Here is a 21468-nt window from a genome sequence, read left to right on the forward strand (position 1 = left end):
AATATTCTCAATATTTTTCTATAATATTTGAATGAATATCAATCATACAAAAGCTACATAATTTAATATCTGGCCTACCTTAAAATCAAATAATTGATGAAATTTCTGGAGATTTTATTTTATATTAAAGTTAGCCAACGTGGACACATGAGCAATCACAAAAATAAATAAATTAAATTTTGGTGTTGCCATCTCATATGAAACTATTTTTGGCCTTTGTGATGGACAAATTATAGAAAAGGACGTATACAATTTTTAATTGTAGTGAAATATTTTAAATAAAATAATACTTTATGCCACGGTAGAGTTAATAACTTTTTAATTTCTAAATAAGAGTATATAGAAGTCGATGATTAAGGTGGACGATTAGTAGATAATTGAGTGTTATTTAGTTTTATTTATTACTGTTGTTGTTATTACTCTCCTACTATCATATTTCATATTGCTTCAGTTATCGTGTTATTTCAATTATTGGCTTATTGCTATTGTTCTCTTATCTTTTACTTGATTTTGATACTTTGTTCTTGATCCGAGAGTTTATTGAAAATAATCTCTCTATCTTTATAAAAGTAAGAACAAGACTTCGTACACATATAATCCTTTTCAGACCTTGCTGAATATGATATTGTTGTAACGATAGAGAGCCCACAATAATTTAGTTGTGTAAGTTAGTTTGCATTTTAAAATAATAATCCAAAATGATAGCTGTTGTGGATAAGTCATAAGAAATTAGTATATAATTTGAGATGAAGAACAAGTATAAAAGCACAAAACATAACAATGATGTAATACATGGACCAGAACCTTAAATAGATGTTATAGAAGAATAATTGTTAGGTAAAGAGTTCTTTTCTTTCCTTTTTTTTTGTTTTCCATCCGGTTGGTATTTGATATTCACATTAAAGCTTGATTAATTTAAATTTACAGTGCATAATCGGTAAAGAGTTCTTTTCTATAGTACTATCATTTTCCTTTCCTATTCTTTGCTATTATTTCTTTTACCATCTTTACATGGAGACTACCGCTCTCTTCTCCTTTATTTTTAGCACGACTTCTTTATTATTACTGTAGTTACTTTTCATACTTGATTTTAAGATACGTTATTTGAGTCGAGGTTCTATCGAAAACTACCTCTACATACATCTTGACAAAATAGGAGTAAAACTATGTACTCTACTTATGAGATTACGCACTTTCTCCCCTTGTAGTCCCCATTTTCTTCATTTTTCTATTTGATGTTTTGTCCATATTGTTTACCAAGAAACATCTTTTATCATGTCACAACATACTTGGGTTAGATTCTAAAAGAAAATTATACATGCTGCCTAACATGCTTAATCTTCTTTTTTCAATGTTTTTTTTTCTCTAAGAGACGAAACTATGATGAGTGAAAGTGTTAAAAAGAAACTTTTATAGACTTAAAATCACATGTAAAGAACTTGTCTCGAAAGCGCTACATCTTTTTTTTCATTTTCTTGAAATCAATGTAGACTTTACTAAAGATAAGACATAATGAATGAAAATTTTTTATATAGGTGATATATCGGAATTGAAAATTTAGTCTCACATTGGTTTTGGACATTGTTATTCTAAGAATATTTTGATGGCAAATACATGAACTTACAATACTATTACTATTATAACTTTATACATATTTATCTTGATTTTTACTAATATTTTTATTATGACATGAGTTGAAAGCTCAACTAAAAAACATGATCAGTGATGATTTATACAATCTCGAATCTTGTTTTAGATTGAGGCATAGCTTAAAGACTGTCAAAGAGAAAAGTTGCATACAATAGACCCTTGTAGTCTGACCCGCACCAGCGACTAAGGGAAAGAGAAAATAGAGGTATTCCACAAAGCTCAATAATACTTGATCCCAAAAAAATAAAAATAAAATATTACAAACAGCACCACTTAATTATAAATATAAATCTTAAGCATGAACAAAGCTGTTCAACAAAACTCTCCAATAATAAATTGCAAACCACCAAAAGATTAAACTCTTGATCCAATGTCCTTTGGTTTAGCACCCAAACAAACCTCAAATACATGTGAATGAAATATCTATGGCCAATATGTGAACTTAAAAACAGTACCAGAACCAAAAGCATCCCCTCGGTGAAATAGTCGAGTTGCATGCAAGCTGGCCTAGGATACAACCGTTTAAAAAATGAAAACAAGAGCAGAGCCAAATAGGTCTCTTGATGGCAATTGGCAAACCCCAAATGTTATATTCCATTTTGTATAGGTTACAACATAATGTATACACCCTTTAATTAACAAAATACATGACTTCAATGAACACAAACTCGGATACACTGATCAAATCAAAGAATCAACCTGACTGCTGATTTCCAATCGAAAAAAAAACAAACTTCAAGCAGGCATCACATAATCGAAAAAATAAAACTACCAAGAGCTATGGTCATTGAGAGAAGCAAACGAAAAAATGCTACATACACAATCCAGGCAATATGTACCTATAAAAGTAGGTTGCCCTGGCAAGAAACATGGGAACGAATGTCGAGAATTGCAACAAGAAGATAGCGAGAGGCCATTTGGTTTCTCCGATGCAGGGTCTAGAAGAGATCGGTTTTCCTTTTGTGCATATCTTGTTTCCATTTAGGCAACTTGTAGAATGCTTCTTTTTTCATACCAAGTACAGACATGAATTCTTCATCCGATAGATAGGCCTGGAAGAGACGATCAGAAAAGAAAGATGGAGCTCAACAATGTTGTAGGATATTTATAAGTAGGCATAATACATAAACACACACTCAAACTTGACCTCAGCTGACAAGTAAACACTCCAATTTCAAGTATGCACATCTAGACACCTCAACTCATCTCCACACTCCACATACTCCACAGTGTCAGTTGAACACCAACTCACAAAATGATTATCTAGACGCCTCCGCAATTTATGTGTCACGTTAGCATCAGGTGTCCACGAGATATAGTGGGGACGAGTTGGAGTGTTTAGTTGTCAGTTGAGACCAAGTTGAATGTTTGGTTATGCATTATGCCTTAAAAAGTACTCAGTATTTATTGTATTAGCACAAAGAATTTTTGGCTTCTGATTTGACCGACTTTATGGACTTGTTAGAATCATTTGCTATGTAATATGTATGGGGTAGTTACATCATATGAGGAATGTCAAAGAATGGTTGAGCTACAAACCTCTCGCCGCTTAAAATCAATCCCGGTGACAGGGTTGTCAGATTTAGCCTTCAGCTGTTCATAACTAAATATAGCTTGACCACTTTCATTTCCACCCTCGTCCTGCTCTGGTTCTGACCCATTAGTCTCAGCGGGCTCAACAATCTCCTTAGGTTCTGAAACTTTTTCGGAATCTTGGACCTCAGCAGTAGAAAGATCACTTTCTGCTTTGGTGGAAAAGTAAACATTGAGGTATGTCAAACCACTTAAAGAGCTGAACTTAAAGGTAATTTTAAGTAGAATGATTCGATTTTCCATAGAAACAGTCAACTTTCACTTTTCATGCAGCCAAAACTTCCCTCAATAACATCAACTGATAGCATAAGCACAATAATTTATGTAATGCATGCACAAGCACTTAAAATATGAATTAAAAGCACAAGATTAAGAGAAAAAAAGAGATTTTGAAGTCGGCACAAGATCTGTTGATACAATAATCGCAACTCACAAATGGAGAATGCACCAAAAGCTAATAGCAAGAGGAAGAGCAAAACAGATTTTAATACCAGCAGGGCCAGAGTCCACTGATCGAACAGGAGAGCTTCTGCTTGATCGGACAGGTGAGCTTCTGTTTGATTGGACAGGAGAACCACTCTCACTCGACTGCTTTTTCTCAGCTGTAAGAACGTTAGATAATGCAGCTATTGCAGCTGCTCTTTGTGAAGAAGCCTGACTTGCTCCAGCAGGCCTCGGTGCAGAACCAGATTTTGGGGGAGATGGGGAACTGAAAGCCGAGTTTAAAGCAGCTAAGGCTGAAGCCCTTTGGGTTGGCCCACCTGCCCCATTTGACCTTTGCTGATTCTGAAATATAGAGCAGGCTATTAGCACATTGAAATTTTTTTGAACATCTGAGATTTATCGCATTCCACAATTGATTGATAATGACAGAGTCAACCGTTAACAACTACTGCTTAATAACCATGATATCTACACGGAATATTTTACTTTTGTACATTCTCTTAATCTGTAACATTTTGATACCCAAATATCCATTTAATTCTTTGGCAATTGTGGTTCCTTCTCCTATTTCACGTTCTTTTTTTTAACATTTTCTTTTAGTTTTTCTATTTACCCACCCCAAAGGGGAGAGGGAGGGGGAGGGGGGGGCTCTATATTATGATACTAAAGGAAACCCACACAGAGATATGACACTTGCCAAACTGAAAAGATTTTCTTCATTCTACAATGGCCAGCTTAGACAGGAAAAAGTAGTCACATATGCTATACAATGGTCTCTGAAAGGAATCATAAATTACATGATTAACAGATTTCAGTAGTCTTAAGATGACAGAAATGAGAAAACATTTGCAAATACGAAAAAAATTGAGCATAAACCCATCATTGCTTAAATGAAATCAAGAAATTACCTCTGAAGCATGACCAACCCCAAAGAGTAGCATAACCTTCTTCTGGAATGAGTTTCCATGGGCCTGGTTAAATAGGAAGGTTAGTGCAATATACAGAATATAGAACTTTTAGAGGTGAGAAAAACAACGTAGGATAATTGATGAATCAATAAGTTACAACCACAAATATTGTGGAATACCAGAATTACAGTTAAAATGACTAAAAATTTCACCCTCAAGGAAAGTAACTTTGCCTTCAACAGTGAGAAAGAAGAAGCTTCAATATGTTTGTTTAGTCCCTACTTCAAAGCTATTGTCTGAGATCTTCTCTAAGAGAGATCATTCAGTATCTTGTACAAGATGGTTTATGATAACTGCATAATTTTGGTTTAAGGATCAGAAACAGGTATCCAAATATGTCGTCAGTTTGTCGTTACCCGTTGTTCAAAAACATATATACAAATACTGCAGGTGTCAAAGCTGAAATGGTAATTGAGTTCAGCCGGCAAATACAATACTGTACAACTTATCAGTTCCATGTAAAATTGCACCTCATCTCCCCATCCTCTCCGAAATCATAAAAGAAATGTATAAATAAAGGATGACTAATGGAACTCTACTATGGCATCAACATAGTGTCTACGAGTTCATGCCAGTAGGACTCATAATGACAAGGAGACGAGAGGTTTAAGTCACGTACACTGGCTTTTGCAGGATCCCATGAGAAAAATGTTGTAAAGAAGCAAGGTTCATTTCCTTCTGTGATTTTATAGAGTGGAACATTTGGTGATAATCCTTCCAAAGATGCAGCCATCTCCACATATTTCTGTAATCATATAATGGATTAAAATGTAAATTAAAAAACATGCTTCCATAATTGTAAATGCCTATGATAGCCTTGTGCATTACCTGTCCAATTTCAAAAGCACTCTGCTTTTCTTTAGAGTCTGCTGACTGACCAACCCAAACAAACACTTCAGAATGTGTGTCGAGTAGTAAGACATCCTCGGTCAATAAATCATCTTGAGCAAAGTTGTAGATTTCTTCAACCTATCAATTGAGTAGAGAACAAATTAAAAAAACACAGTAAAAGGGCGGAGCAGAAAGTGAGAAATGTTAGATTTATAGTATAGAACATTACCTCAAATTTTCCTGGATATCAATGTGATAACATGCAAATCATTAAAAAGATCGTTAGCAGATGAAAGCAAATAAAAAATCAAAAGAATTATAGAATAATGGACATACCTTTATTAAATGAATAAGCAAACAAGTGGGGATCCCTGGAGACTTCTGGAGCCACTTTCTTGCTGGTATAACTTTGTTTTCCTCCAAGGGCAAACCAGAAAGCGGAGCTCTCTGTTCCTTCTTTAGTGTGTTTCACTGTTGCTCCTGGCTGAAGTTGCATAAAAGATTAAGTACATTAGTCCAATGCAGGACACACTAAGACACACATGAGGCATATCGGTTGGGGATATCTTCTTTACAATTTCAGAGTGGATGTCAATATGCATGTGGATGCTTAAACTACACAACCGGTAAAACGCACAAATCAAAGCTATGCCCTATCTGCTACAAGATAGAAATCATAAAAGTCTGAGATTAATATACACAAAACTAAGTGAGGAAATTTCAGTCTTTTGTGATTGCAACGGAAAGTCAATGGCAAGAACAATCATATGAAATTTGAGGTTGGCAACCACTTTCTTGATTATTTCAATATTCATTCCAGGTAAAAATGAAAAGCTGAAACACTAGTCAAAACCAAGGAAGATGAAGAGGTGTCCATGCAATCATTTCTAGCTATAATGCTGTATATTTTGCTAAAATTTCACCACCGTGGTTGTACATCTTAACAGATGCAGGCTATGCTTGCATTTGTCATATTTCAAATAGTTATTTCAGTCACGATGTAACTGTATCACAACCTGACAACTGCAATTTGATCAAGGTAGGTTCATGAAATTCACTGTATCATCTCCCAAGTAGTGCAGTTTAAGATGGTTTAGCTTTCGTACAAAGTGCATTTAAAATCGTCCTACAGCATCAAAGTTAAAGAAATCACGTTTCATGCATACAGAGACATTTATTTATGACCAATGAAAATAGAATGCATCCTTCATCAAGCACAAACATAATGATACCATCATACAAGCAGTCAACCACAACCAGTCACACAAGGTGAACTCAAATATAACATGTATATATTTTAATTACATCACTTAATATATCTTTGGGAACTCTCATAAACTCAGTGGGATCTGCTCGAGACATTTGCCAAGAAAATATTACCAAAATTTTAAGCAAGATAAAACATGACATTTTGTCCAATTAGAGTAGATTATCACCCTCCATGCTAGCACTCAAAATGATGAGAATTGCCAGATACAACTTCAAGCAACTTTCACCATAAAAAACTCACATTTGCTGTAGACAACTATATACTTTATTTTCATTATTATTTATTCTATATCTAGAGGAACTCACAATAAACTCAGTGGGGATCTGCCTATGAGAAAAGAAACTTGAATTCCCCACAAGTCTTTGAATATTTCAAAGCAAAACCGTAAGCAATTTCTCCCGGAATACTTAAAAGATTGAGCCCTTCTAGTTATAAAGAGAATGATGGGAACAAGGTGAGAAGTCTTTCCAGTTTCAATAAACATCTCACCTTCAAGAATTCTGCAACCTTTGCTGCTAATTGCTGCTGCTCATAAGAACTCTGGTTACCATGCCAACTGAATAATGAAGAGCCAGATTGCAGAAGAAAACACTCATTAGAGTTCAGTGAACTTGGCACCTGACAGTTTCAAAACAGAAAAAAATAAAAATAAGCAATCCCCGTAGAAAATTTTATTTTGTAAGTTCACAGTAATTTGTATACTAAGAGAACTGCAACTTTAACTAATCAGAGAATACAGTCATCGACAAAGCCAGACAAGTTGTCTGAATTAGAATTAATGAGCTCTCATCATTACCAACACAATCAAGTATAATTCAATGATATCATAACTGCAAAAACTACAAAAGATCTACATAGTAGATGTCAACGATTGAAAATAAGGCTTAGTAGCTGTACTACACTAATATTCAGTCTGATGTTTGTAAAGAGTTCTTTGTTCTGGTTTGAGAACATAAATGTCCATGTAAGAATCATTCTGGTATTACTGGTTCCTTTTACAGATTAAAAAAAAAAGATACTTATACATCCAAGAGGATAACTGTGAGATCAAGAGAACCACTAGTTGTAGAAAATTCGCAATTTGCCCTTAAAGACATTATTTAGTATTGAAGCAAAATAAGCTCGAGAACAATGGGGTGGATACTGAGGACTAATACCAGATCTCAACTAGTTTGGGATTGAAGCATTTGATTAAAAACATGTTAATCTTTATCCCGATATCTAGCAGGCCGAAAGAAGTCCTAATCTAAGTTGCTCGGACTCGGGTGCGGGTATCCGAGACGGATGCGAATCCGAGAGTCGGATTCGGCAAAATTTAAATTTTAAGATTCGGGGGTGCGAATCCGAGTATGGATACGGGTGCGGGGATACGGCTAATTGGTATACATGGTATATATAATATAATGTGTAATATATTATATATACATAGTATAATTGTTTATTATTTTTAGCGTACCTCGAAAAATAAATTATATCAATAACAACAATAATAATATATCTAGTATAATCAAATAAGTGGATATATATATATATATATAATAAAATATTATTAAAAATATTTATGAAATATATTTAATAATGAATTGCATATTTTGGTATAATTACATACAAAATAAAAGGAGTATAATTGTTAAAGAAAAGAGAGAATATAATAAACATTAAAAGTATTAATTTATTTTATAAATATAAAAGGACACACTTATCTAGAGAAACCCTCAGCCATTAGTTATCTTTTTCAAGAAAAGTTGAAAAGTTGAAAAGACTTTACTTTTTCAAAAAAATAAAAAAGCTGTACTTCCTGTACTTTTTCAAGAAAAAACTCCTCCTCTTTCTTCTTCTCTTTACTTTTTCAATGAAGAACAAACTCCTCTTTCTTCTTCTTTTTACTTTTTCAAGCTTCTTACAGCTCCGCCGCCTCTCTGAAGAGGTCGCCGGAAACTGATCTCTTTTTCCCCAAAAAAAAATTTCGGCTCTGGTCAAAGTGTCCGGATCGGATTGACCGAATCCGACACGCACCCCGCACCCGCACCCGCACCAGTGTCGCGTCGAGACGGGTTCGCCTTCAAAAATGAAGAGTCCGCGCAACATAGGTCCTAATAACTTCTCATCAGAATATATTATAAAACCAATCCCACAAAAAGGAGCATAACTCAGGTTCCCTTCTCCCAAACTTTTGCTACTACTATAGTGCATGTAAAGGACATGTTTGACAAAAGCAAAAGACATACATCACTATATAAGGTAGTAAAAACCCCACACTGAGTCAGCAGATAGAAAAAGAGGTGTTACGACTCGAAGAAAGATTATATCAACCTAGAGAGTAGCTACTCGTCTATCTAAAAACAGGTTGGCATATCATATGAAGTAACATCAACAAGAACAGTACATAGGAGAACAGGTACTGTAGGAACAAAGGATATTATCTGCTTCGAATACTAAAACAATTAAGATAATCTGCAACCTTATTAAACCAAAAGAAGAAGAAGAAAGCTGAAGGTCCATAAGCTTACAGCATCCACTTGAACCGCTTTGTTATTATGCACAGAAGTTCCAGATAACCGAATAAGTGCAACTGAATCAGCAGTATAGGTTTCATCATTCAAGCCTTTGTCAGCAATATAGTTTTTGTAGCCAGAGCTCAAACCACCCTGAGGAAAATCAAAATTCATCAGGGCTATTGACGATGTGAATCAAGTACTGTAGCAACAGCACCCTGTATTATGCTGTATGAAGAGGTACCTTAAGGACCAACATGGGCTGGAAGATTGCAACAAACTGTGGAGGTTCTTTCCCTTGAAACACCCGACCCTGGACAATGTTAAGTGTCGAATCAAAACCTTACCAACTTTAGAGAGAGAGAACCAATATGTGACAAGTAATACCAGCACAGGTCTTCCTTTTAGTGAATTGCACATTGTGCTGGCCAATCGAGCAGCTGTGATTTGGTCCTCCTGTATCAAGACGCAACTTTATCACATATGGAAACTGGATAAGTCCTTCAGACTCATTACCTATCTCCAACAAAGCAGAAAGATGGTACACAAACTAAGAAAGGGTACTAGATGAAAGCCATGGCTGGTTTTTTTTAGTTTCTTCAATTTTACTTTGATCCCTTCCCCTAGTGGAGAAGATCAGAATCCCCAACCATTTCAAACTAAAACCAAATAGTATTATTGCAGTAAATTACTTATTCCTTGAAGTGACATTCTTACTACATACCTCACTTAAAAGCACTTTATCTATTATTAAGATCACATCTACCTCACTCTAACGTAATAAATCATTTTTTAGGTAAGACCTCCTTTTATAACAATCTCCATGCTGGTCAAATTAAAGAACAGTTCACAAGTACAGACATATGAGAATCATTTACACAATTGAAGTTCTATGTACCATTACATTTTTTGGTTTTGTTTCCTTTGCATTACATTTTGTGGTTTCATTTCCTTTTTTCACCAGGTCCATGAAGGGCTAGCTCACAAGCAAGTTAAGATAAATGAAAACTATAATTCTCAGATGCATGGCATATCAACTTAATTATCAAAAAATTATGGGGAAAAATGCATGGACCCTTGAATTGCAGTGACAATCCACATTACCTCAATACTATCCTTTCCAATCCACCAACATAGATAGTAATCGTCTCTCCTTTCATGAGAGTGGTAGTTGTAGAGAACCACATAGCAATCTCCACTGTAGAATTTACCAATATCTTCTTTTGGGACAGGTGTCTTTGCACTACCATTTATGCACCATACCTAATAAATCTCATATCTTTAGTAAAACAAGCTGGCTATATCAACACACATTGTTGAAGAAACGGAAATAACGGTGCTGATCAGACCTCTAATTTTCCACCCTCTTCAAGCAACGGAGGCACTTCCTCAACTACAGGAACACTTTTGCTGGCACCTTTGACGCCAGCACCTTGCTGCTTCAGCAAAGCTGTAAAGATGCGACAACTTAGAACTACTGGCAACAAACAACATTACACTTCACAAGTAGAGAAAAAATATACCTGCTACTTTTCCTCTGCCCTCTTCAGGGGCAGGTGCAGATCCTGATGGCCAAGAGTCAAAGTTGGACTTGAATGAATGGGTTTCATAACCTTGAATAACCCGGGTTACACGCGTTGCCTTGGGTCTATTTTCAGAGACAAGATATTCCTGGGGATATCACAAGCCATATTTAGCCACTAAAAATCATATCAAATAACTAGCATGTGGACCAAACAATTCTACCTCTGCAGTTTGAATGGCAGCTTTCCTCTCCTCCAATTGAGTTACACGGCCAATCCAAACAAACACCTCAGCACCGCAATCCAAAAGATAGCATTTATTGTTTTCCAAGCTAGACTTTGAAAGTTCACCATCTACAGGACTGACTTGACCATCAGTGATGCTGCAAAATGAGGAAGCAATCAGCTTCAGCACCAACACCAGCAAAAGGTTGATATAAAAAATTCAGTGATGAGAAAGTAGCAAGCATAAGGGCATTGCAATTGACATAGAAATGGAAAACATGAGAGAATTAATTAGAGCGATTCAGTGTAAGGATCTTCTACCATGAAGAAGTCATGTTCAGCAGTTCAAGGTCAATCAAGGATGTAAAATAATTTTGATATGCATCATCATAAACCATATATAGAACTTGACACTGAATACACGACATGCACCTGACGAAACAAAATTCCAAATATCCCATCATGCATCTTCATTTCTTTGCTTATTTTTCCGGCCAATATTTATGTACTCACTACTCCCAAGTCCAAAACATTCAAGCTCCTCTCAGACATTCCACCATTACATCCCTTCCACCCCCCACAAAATCCCAACAAAACAACCTCTTCAATATCTTCCAACAGGGATATTCTCTAAGAGATGTCCAGCTATGATTGCAAGCAGCACCATGCAAGAATACATCAACCATAAATTTGACTACGTTCATCAATGAAAGTGATTCAGTTTTCACATGCACATGAGGTGATAAGGGATGCAAATCAGAAAGGTAATTCCTCCAATGTCCAATGTCATCCCCAGTCTTCAAGGCCTGAACACAAGACACATCTCTCAAATTTTATCTTCTTTCTTTTCTTTTTTGTGCCTAACAACATAAACCAAGATCAAGGAGATGTGGTGCTAGTGATTTTTCTTTTGATAACTATTATCCCAAATTCGACCATTAACCAGCTAGCTTTGATCACTCCAAATATGTAAGAACCAATTGAATTTGAACGCAAATGATCTCATCTCATAGTTCTTTCACTTCATCCGGTTTGTAATCACCCCGAGGATCCAGGCTAGGTATATACTACTTCTGTAGTATGACTAATCTTTACCTCTTAGCATCATTGAAAAATCTAAAACCATTTCCCTCAAATAAGAACAAATATAATATCAGTAAGAGACAACAATCCAGAACATGCTAAATCTAACAAGATAAATTCATAAATAGTTTGCTCCTAAATCAACTATGGATCACTCAAGGAACTCAAAGCTCTCCTGCTTTCCTGCACCTCGACAGACTAATTTCACAGGTTACTGCTACCTCCTACCACCACGAGTATCACGTAACTTTGTCCACTAAGGGTTGGATAGATTGGAATAAATCACCTAGTATTTATGTTCCTGCTGGGATTTGAACTTGAGACCTCATGGGTCTCAACCCACCTCATTGACCACAAAGCCACACCCACACATGTTGCGTGCAGAACTAAAAATTGTCCTTTGCCCCCCCCCCCCCCCCCCAAAAAAAAAAAATGGGACTCAAGGTTGCCAATATGAATTACTAACAAGTAATAATTTAGTCACCAACCTAATAACAAACATAAGATAAAAGGAGGCAACAATACCTGCTAAGTTTAGGAGGTGTCTTCTCGGGAACAATATCATCTTCAGTAATAACCTTTTTGCTAATTGGAGCAAATCCACCAAACAAAACCCAGAATGATCCAGAATCAGACTCAGCTTGCAAATTTCCATCATCTGAGATATACATAAGAAAAGTAAGGAGGAGTAGTCATACTCAGAGTTATTTCGCAAAAATTTAGGGAAGTAACAAAAGAGTGATATGTTTGATGCCACACATGACAGATAAACATACATATTGAATCTATCCAACCCAATCTGCATGGTATTGACATCATAATGATAGATTATTCCCCCTTTAGCTTTCTAAGTTTTAATGTGTGTTCCCTATCTTGGTTGATCAGATCTTTTTCATGGATGTAAGCAGTTTAGTTCCACCTATTAGTTGAATCAAATGATTCTCTCCCACAATATCTATTAGCAAAGATGTAAAAAATTACTCTCTCCCACAAGAAGAAGCATTCACGTAAAAAAAAAATCGCCCAAATTTATTAATCACATCTTTTGCACATTTTGAAATATTTTATTCATTGTTCTCATGAATCAAATCAATTGCGGCACACATAATATGCTTAAAAGCATAGAAGCATTCCATGGAGAACACTATCTGAAAACTTTCCACCAAAGGTTTTAAGCATAATATCTAGGAACACATTTTTTTTTATAAGCATAGTATCTCGGAACACATTTGAGAAAACTTTCAAATATTATATAAAAATAGTACTTGCTCCATCCATCCCGATATCAGCGTCCTACTTTGATTTTGATGGTCAAATTAACAAAAGTTAAGAATGATATTAGGCAGTTACTTTTCATATGAAAGTACACTTGAAATCTAAGTTGCTCGGACTCTCCAAAAATGTTGCCGCACACGTGTCGAATCCTCCAAAAAAAAACTACTTTTGAAGGTTCCGACACTCACCTGGGGACATTTTTGAAGAGTCCGAGCAACATAGCTTGAAATGCTACCAAATGCTTAAGTATTAGTTGCAAGATATAGAAACAAAATATACCAGAACTAAGTGCAGATAACCCTTTCACCAATCAGATTCAAACAACACCAGTTAAATTAAGATAAAGAGAGTGCAGAAATATATTCAACTTGATCCACTTCTCGTATAATTTTCCATGGGTTTTACGTACCAACAATTGCAACATCACATGTCCCCTCATGATATTTTTCCTTCAAAAACTGAATAACTTCCAATGATTTGGCCCTTTCTTGGATATTGGAGTTTGCACCATTGAATTGATATATCTTGTCTTTAGTGTCCAGAATGAACACATCATCATGATTTAGAGAGGACCGGGAGAATGGAACCTGACAATATTTTCAACTCGGTTATAATCAATTCAACCACAATTCAAATAAACTACGTCAGTCCTGAGGATCTCACACACAAGTTGTTAAGACGTACCTGCTTCATCCTTACTACTCGTTTACCCTTGCAAATATACAGCCTTGTTTCAAATTCTTCCTCCTCTGGTTTCTTGAACCCAGATGCAACACCACCCTCCAGAGGTATAATACATGGTTTAAAGTATGACAAAAATTTGTCAGTTTCGTGACCTTGGACTTCTCGATACTGTACTGCTCGCCCTCCAAGGACCACATCAAGTTCCACTGTTTTGATAGCTGCAGTTCCAGCTTCATCCTAACAAAGCATCCACTTTAAAAAACAGAAAAATAACATAAGTTAAATCTATAAGGAAGAATGAAACTGAGTTCATACCTGACTAGTATCCTTTCCAAGCCAGAAATGTATATCATACAAATAAGCACCACCCTTTCCTGAAGTTGTCTGAAATATAAATGCAAACATTCCGTAAAGATAGCACAGTGTAAAATAAACCAAAAACTTATATATCAATATATGTACCTGCAAGATGATGTATGAATCTCCGGAGTAAAATTTACCATAATCAGATTTTGGCAAAGGAACTGGTTGGAAATCCTCAATTCTCCAAATTTCAGTCCCTCTAGATAAAGTTAAGTTGAAACTGAACTTCAAAATTTCCAAGCAGACCAAGTTTAACTTATAAATAATTAAGATAAAATTACAAGAACTACTAAACAGTCAGACCGCAACTAAACACCTTACAGCTTCCTGTAAATTGTATGAATTCAAGAAATACCAACGAACCAAACTCAGTTAAGGATACACTCTTTGACCTGCACCCTGAAATGCCGGATCCAAAGTTTTCACAGAGCTAGACATTGTGCAAAGTCCTCCTTGTTACCACTTCTTTCAACAAAGGGAACTGGAATGCTGAAGCTCCTAACCTCAGCTATCTCAATATTCTGACAAAACCAACTGTACAATGGAAAATGAGAGTAATAAGTATTAGTGGAATATAGACCAAGTTGAAAATGCAACAAAATTAGGAAATAAATTGATGTTTACAGTAACACATCAGAATGAAATCTTCATAAGGACAAATCAATCCTCAAACAGAAAGTTCTTCACATTGAAGCCATGATACAGTTTCTTCAACTTCCCAATGTTTGTTCCACAAAACTTATTTAGAAGCAAGAAATCATACTACAAGTACTACTACTACTACTACGTGTCAATCCCACACAAGTTGGAATCAGCTTTATGAATCCTCACCGACCAAGTTTTTTCCCCGTTTAAGCTCAAATCATGTCATCACCATACCAAAAGAATAAAAGAGAAATAAATTATATATAAATAAATCTATGATAAGGTCAAATATCCTACAAAAGCAATAAGCTCAAATCAACATACTAACAAGACCAAAACCTTTTCTCAACTAATAGAGATCTATATCTTCCATTATAACCAATCTTTAGCTAAGTCGGCATTTATTTCTAGAAATTGCAAGTCGTTTGAGACAACGTCCTTCCATGTGATTTTAGATCTACCTCATCCCCTTGAAATCAAAATACTCTTTTTCCACTCGTTGGGCATTCACCACTTCTTAGTATAGCATTGAATAGCTTGGTTAGTTATTATACTCCAACCTCTCCAAAACACTTCCATACCCATGCGGGAATACTATTTTGCCAACACGCTTTTCTAGTCCTCATATTTCTCATTCAATTTAACCATAGAGAAGTGAAGTGAGGAGTACTCTTGTATATAAGGTTTCAATACAACCCATGTATTGTCTTGTGATATAATACAAAGTTACCAAGTTAAAAAAAAAAAGGTCCTCATATTTCTCATGGCATCATTTACCCCTGTAGGCTAATTCTACAAGTGTAACTACAGTTTCTATCGTGCACAGATGTGTGGAGGTCCAAAATGTTATTCTTTTGGTTCGAGTTGAACAAGTGATCAACTCTCTATCTCTAGTTGACCTATCTACTATCAACACTTGGTGAGAATCATCTTCAATACACTTCCCCATGTTTAAATCCTTATCCTTTTTATCAATCAATCATGCTAGTTTAAACGTGTCTTTCTCCCCTTCTCGTGTCCCTAACTTTTGGTACAAGCCATCTTGAGCTTCCCCTCGAGCTTTACTCATAGCCTTCTTAGTTTTCCTTTGGCTCTCTTATACTCTTTAACAGTTCCTCCGTCTTCTGCTTTTGGTAACTTCCTATAGAACTCTCTGTTTGAAATAATCCTAACAGTAAATCCATCACCAACATTAATTCACTACAAATTCCAAACAATTGAGAAACAAGTAAAAGAAATACAATAAACATCCTCAATTAACATATCTTCCTCTATGCTCATTGAACCAGCTATGCTCTGAATGAGACAAAGTATCGAGGACGCAGAGAAGCATTGTCACATCAGCAACATTGCATGCTTATTAACTGAACTGCCCTATATCCCAATCTAAGCAACTACTAGTAGACCTTGATCCCAAGCTAAGCTGGGATCAGCTACATGAATCCTCAATAGCCATTCCGCTCCATTCAAAAACTCAATAATCAGTTCATCAACACAAATTAGGGATTCACTGAAACTAAAAAGACTCATGATAAACATCTAAATTCCTCGTACATAACATACACCAGAAAGTAATGATCTTTTGTAAGATCACCTAATAATCAAACATACTCATCCAAAATTCACACATTTTAACCAAAAAAAAGTGAAATGACCATTCTCCTAAACCCCATTTGACAAATTTAAACAAAAGAGTTCATATGTAATCACCCAATAGAATGAACAGATCAAACAAAATTCAGCATATCAATTAATCAAATTCCTCAATACCTCAAAACTAAACTAAAGCACAGATCTTTACTCATCTGATTATTCAAAAACAACAACAAAACAATTAGATCAAAATAAAGACATCACATCAATTCAATTCACAAAAACAAGATCTGGGCAAGGACAATCAAAAAACCCCAAATGATCAAAAACCCTCAAAATGATTGAGAAAACACACCTATTCCTCCTCTACAGAGAGATCTATGCAGCAAAACTCTCCCTCCACAGAGAAGAAAAACCAAAAGGATATTCAAAACACAGAAGAAAAAGGGGTTATGCAAAGCTGGCCAAATATGAAAAAGGGGTACACCAAAAAGGAAGTGAATAATTGGAGTAATGGGGTTCCAAGATTGTATATTTTGGACCTCCCCTTTTCTCTCTTTGCCTGGAAAATGATTGTGCTGTAATTATTTTTTTCAATTTTTGATATTCTCTTTTTTTTGCAGATATACAGAGAGACACTATATATACGAAAATCAAGAACAAAAAGAGGAAGAAATTCAGATAAATTTATATATTTTTATGAAGATAGGTGTAGAGAGAGAAACTGTGGAAGAAGAAGATATTGAAATGATGAAAAAAATTGAGTCTTTGACAGATGAAGAAGGGAGGCACCGGCCATTCTTGTTTTCTTTTTTGGCTACTTTTTTTTTTAGTATTTTTTTTTTGTTGGTAAAATAGGGTTTAATCGAGACTTTGGAGAAATGGTAAAGTTGTCATTACGTAATTTATATTTATCTTATTTGAGTCATAACATTAGCGAAATACTTTTGTCGAGATTGCGTTGACTACATTACACTTCTTGGTGTAGGACTATTTTCTTGAGCATGAAGGAAATACGACGAAGCATAGATAGTTACACTTCTTGTTCTGTTGTTGGTGATTTTTTGTGTGTTGTTATTCGTTTAAATTAATATGTTGAAGCTATATTCATATGACCTATAAGTCATAGATTCGAGTCGTGAAATCAATCATTGATATTTGCGACAGAGCAGATTGTCTATATTATATTCTTTTGGGACAAAGGATGTGGCCCTTTTCCGAATTCTGAAAATGGATTTTGGAGCAACGAAGAAATTATATTTGTGTGGCGTATAAATAATGTATTAAAATCATTTATTGATGTTTGTGTTAAAGTAAATTATCTACGTGACATATCTTGAGTGTGATCCTTCTCGGAATCTGCATTAACACAAAATGCTTGTGTCTAAGATAATGTTCTGATAAGCTTATGTACGTCTTAAGTACTATTTTTCTAAATACTTATTTATTACGTGAATATAAGTATGAAATAACTCTATTCAACAATATTTTCTTCCCTTTCTTTTTTTGTCATAGAACATTTTTCAAGAAAAGTAATATTAAGAAAATAAAAATCATTATATGGTCTAGTCAAAAATTATGTTCAACATTGTGAAGTCAAATGCAATTTTGAATTGTCTTCTCACTCAAAAATCAAATTTAAACTAAACATTTTTAAAAAATAGTCTTCCTGGCTTGGCATGATTTTAAAGGGAAAAAAAAATCAAATGAGGAAAATAATATTTGAATTTCTTTATTAAGATCAATTCAAGAATTATAACTCCTAGTTGGAGTAATTAGGTCAGCAACATCCTTCAAGGTTTTTTCCAATTTCTTTCTTATACTCTCTTTTAAATCTAGTAAATATATTATCACAATAATAATAATATATTGGGATAAGGGTCTGAAAAATATCCCAACTTTGATCGGATTTGTTGTTGCGATACTAAACTTTCATGAGGACCTATTACCTCCTTAGACTATTTAATACCATATTTTTTACCCCCTGAACTATTTAATAGTGCATTTTAAAGGTATATATGTGTCCACGTGGACACATTACTATTTATAATTTTGTATTATTTTTTATGTTCATGTGGGCAAATATATATGTTTAAAATACGGTATTAAATAGTCTAGGGGGTAATAGGTCCTCATAAAAGTTTAGTATCACAACAGCAAATCCGACCAAAGTTGGGGTATTTTTCAGACCCTTATTCCTAATATATTCAATATAATTTCATAAATAAAATCTAAAGAGGATAAAGTGTACATATATATATTACCTTATGAGGATATGAAGATTGTTTTCAATTGATCATCGACTGTAGAAGAGATGGAAAAAAAGTAACAATAACAAAATAATAAGATAAACGAAGTGAAAGAAACAATCAAGTAATACTCAAGATCAATGATTAAGCAAATATGAAAATAATACTAAAAACAACCAGGTAAAATACCAAAGATTAATGAATAAGCAAAAGTAAAAATAATATTAATACTCATGATATGATAAAGATATACGCTCGACAACTTACTAATCCTCTCCTGATATTCAACCTTCACACTCATCAATCAAGGGACGTGTTATCGGTAAATTGAAGTAGAGTAATATCCTACTTAAACACCACGACTTTTTAGGTCTACCTCTCCATTTCTTCAGGGCCACCATGGTCTGCCTTCACTTCCTTACTACAACATCTGCACATGTTTGAACCATCACAGTCTCCTTTTTTCACAGTCACTCTCATCTTGTCATTCCAAATCTTATCTCTCCTGATATGCCCACACATTCATCTCATAATTCTCATTTTTGCTAGACCAATACTCCTTCTCATACTGTTAGTTGGTCTAACCACCACTCTATAAAACTTACCTTTAATTCTTGATGACACATTTTCATCATACAAAATAACGGATACAAATCCCCATTTCATCTCGCTCCAATATGATGTGTGATATGTTAACATCAATCAGCTCATTGCTTTGGATTACTGACCGCATATACTTAAATATATTTGTTAAAAAGAAAAAAAAAACATAAATATAATATAATTTAAAAAAAATCATCTGAAAATTCAAATTTTCAAAATATGTTTTGGATTTGATTTATGAAAATTGATTGGGAAAAAAAAACACAAAAACATGGCTGGTTTATGTCATTTTCTCTTTTTCCCTAAAATGAAATAGGAACTCTATCAATGTCACAAACATGCTTTTTCTTCACTCCAAAAATTAAATAAATTGGTCTTCCACATGGTGCTTTCATGTGAATTTTGTTTAATGTTGGTACTTTTTTTTCTTCCTTTTTCTTTTTTTCATAGTTGGATTGGAATCGAAATACACAATATTAGAGAATAGTTTTATTCCTCATCGATTAAATTTGTTCATTAGTAAGATTTTTAATGTGATTGTTTAGATTATTTTATATATCATCAGAACTACATATTAATATCCACTGAACAATCATATTTCTAATCTTATTTATTGTTGCAAGATTTTTTTTTTCGTCTCAAATCGACTCATGGAATTGCTCAAAACTTTCTAAAGGCCGATTTGAGATTTTAAATTTATACATTCTACATTCAAGAAAATACAACTTATTTATAAGTTAGAAATAAATTAACTATACATAATTGACTGGATTTTGTATATAAATATTTTTGGAAGACACCTTGGCGTAGGCCAAAAGTGGTTGGTCTCCATTAACGGATATCCAACCGACTTTTCGTCCTTGCCCATCTATATAGATTTTAAAGAAAAAGACTTTTAAATAAGATATTAAAAACATTACAAAATCAAAGAAACAAATAATCATAGATATAAATTATTTTCTAATCACTTTTGGGTATAATTGCAACTTTTGATAATATAGTGTAACCTTTATAAGGATATCATTTATTCAGATTATTGTTTTATATCAAAAATATTGAAATCGTAAATTTGGACGAGGGGCTAATTTTGTGATGAAAAGAAGATCTTAAAGATCATAAAAGAGTATGACAGAATGGATGAAGGTCTCGAGTTGTGGAAATAAAAAAATGGTAAATGTGTTTCCTTTATTAGTGTTGCGAGGTACACATATGAAGTAATTAGGTCAGTAAAAGTCAAATACCAAATGATTATACTCCAAACAAAAAAAAGTGAAAGAATTTGCATAGAATTATTTTTGCTATAATTATGATTGTACAACCAATTATTCTTTTTAAAGTTATTATTCAAGATGGTAAATATTCGTCGAAAGAGAACAAGATCAATATTACATATTTTTAAAAATCAAACAAACATACAAAATATTTTGACAAAAACTAAAGGTTACAATAAAATTTGCAAATATTTATATGCACCAACGTTTATAGTTGTTTTTGATTAAATAATTAAAACTTAAGATCAATAAATCTAACTGAAAATGCATATTATTTAATTTCGATAAGTGTTAAAAAATATATACGTACAAAAATATAAACTTTGCATTGATTTGCTTGATATAAATACTCGATACATATAATCCTTTACTATTATATTGCACATGATTGAAGAAAAGATAATCAAGAACTCCTTGGGAACTTTAAATCAAAGGTGGTGTATTAGTAAACTAAAATTAAAGTTATTTCCTTTATGTAATTTCAAGTAAAGTAAATTGACTTATTAGAATTGTCATAGGATGATTGAGATTTCTTCACCTTTATTAAGTATGAATTTCAAATTCAAACTCTGAATATAAAAAATATTATATTAAAAATATAACCTTTTAAATGAGCTCAATAATACACAAATTTATATTTATCAAACTTTAGTATGAATATTCAACTAAGACAAAAAGGACAGTAAAATCAATTGACTTGAAG

At 34.0% G+C, this 21468-nt stretch overlaps 1 protein-coding gene across 1 annotated transcript; it reads right to left on the reverse strand.

Moving 5' to 3' along the window:
- Positions 1 to 2221: 2221 nt before the first annotated feature.
- On the reverse strand, positions 2222 to 17438 carry LOC125818678 (villin-2). The gene is made up of 23 exons (XM_049498188.1): positions 16998 to 17438; positions 14787 to 14938; positions 14504 to 14603; positions 14357 to 14425; positions 14042 to 14278; positions 13767 to 13944; positions 12608 to 12740; positions 10998 to 11157; positions 10775 to 10922; positions 10601 to 10701; positions 10356 to 10514; positions 9639 to 9707; positions 9496 to 9564; positions 9267 to 9404; positions 7246 to 7374; positions 5823 to 5970; positions 5716 to 5726; positions 5484 to 5624; positions 5275 to 5400; positions 4596 to 4658; positions 3735 to 4029; positions 3190 to 3392; positions 2222 to 2702 (listed from the first exon to the last, which is right to left on the reverse strand). The coding sequence occupies exons 2-23, from the start codon at positions 14840 to 14842 to the stop codon at positions 2589 to 2591; spliced, it is 2847 nt and encodes a 948-aa protein (XP_049354145.1). The 5' UTR covers positions 14843 to 14938; positions 16998 to 17438; the 3' UTR covers positions 2222 to 2588.
- Between the last annotated feature and the right edge of the window lie 4030 nt (positions 17439 to 21468).

This window comes from Solanum verrucosum, unplaced genomic scaffold (genome assembly GCF_900185275.1).
Source record: "Solanum verrucosum unplaced genomic scaffold, falcon-dt-bn FXZP01000252.1, whole genome shotgun sequence".
NCBI classification, from domain to species: Eukaryota; Viridiplantae; Streptophyta; class Magnoliopsida; order Solanales; family Solanaceae; genus Solanum; species Solanum verrucosum.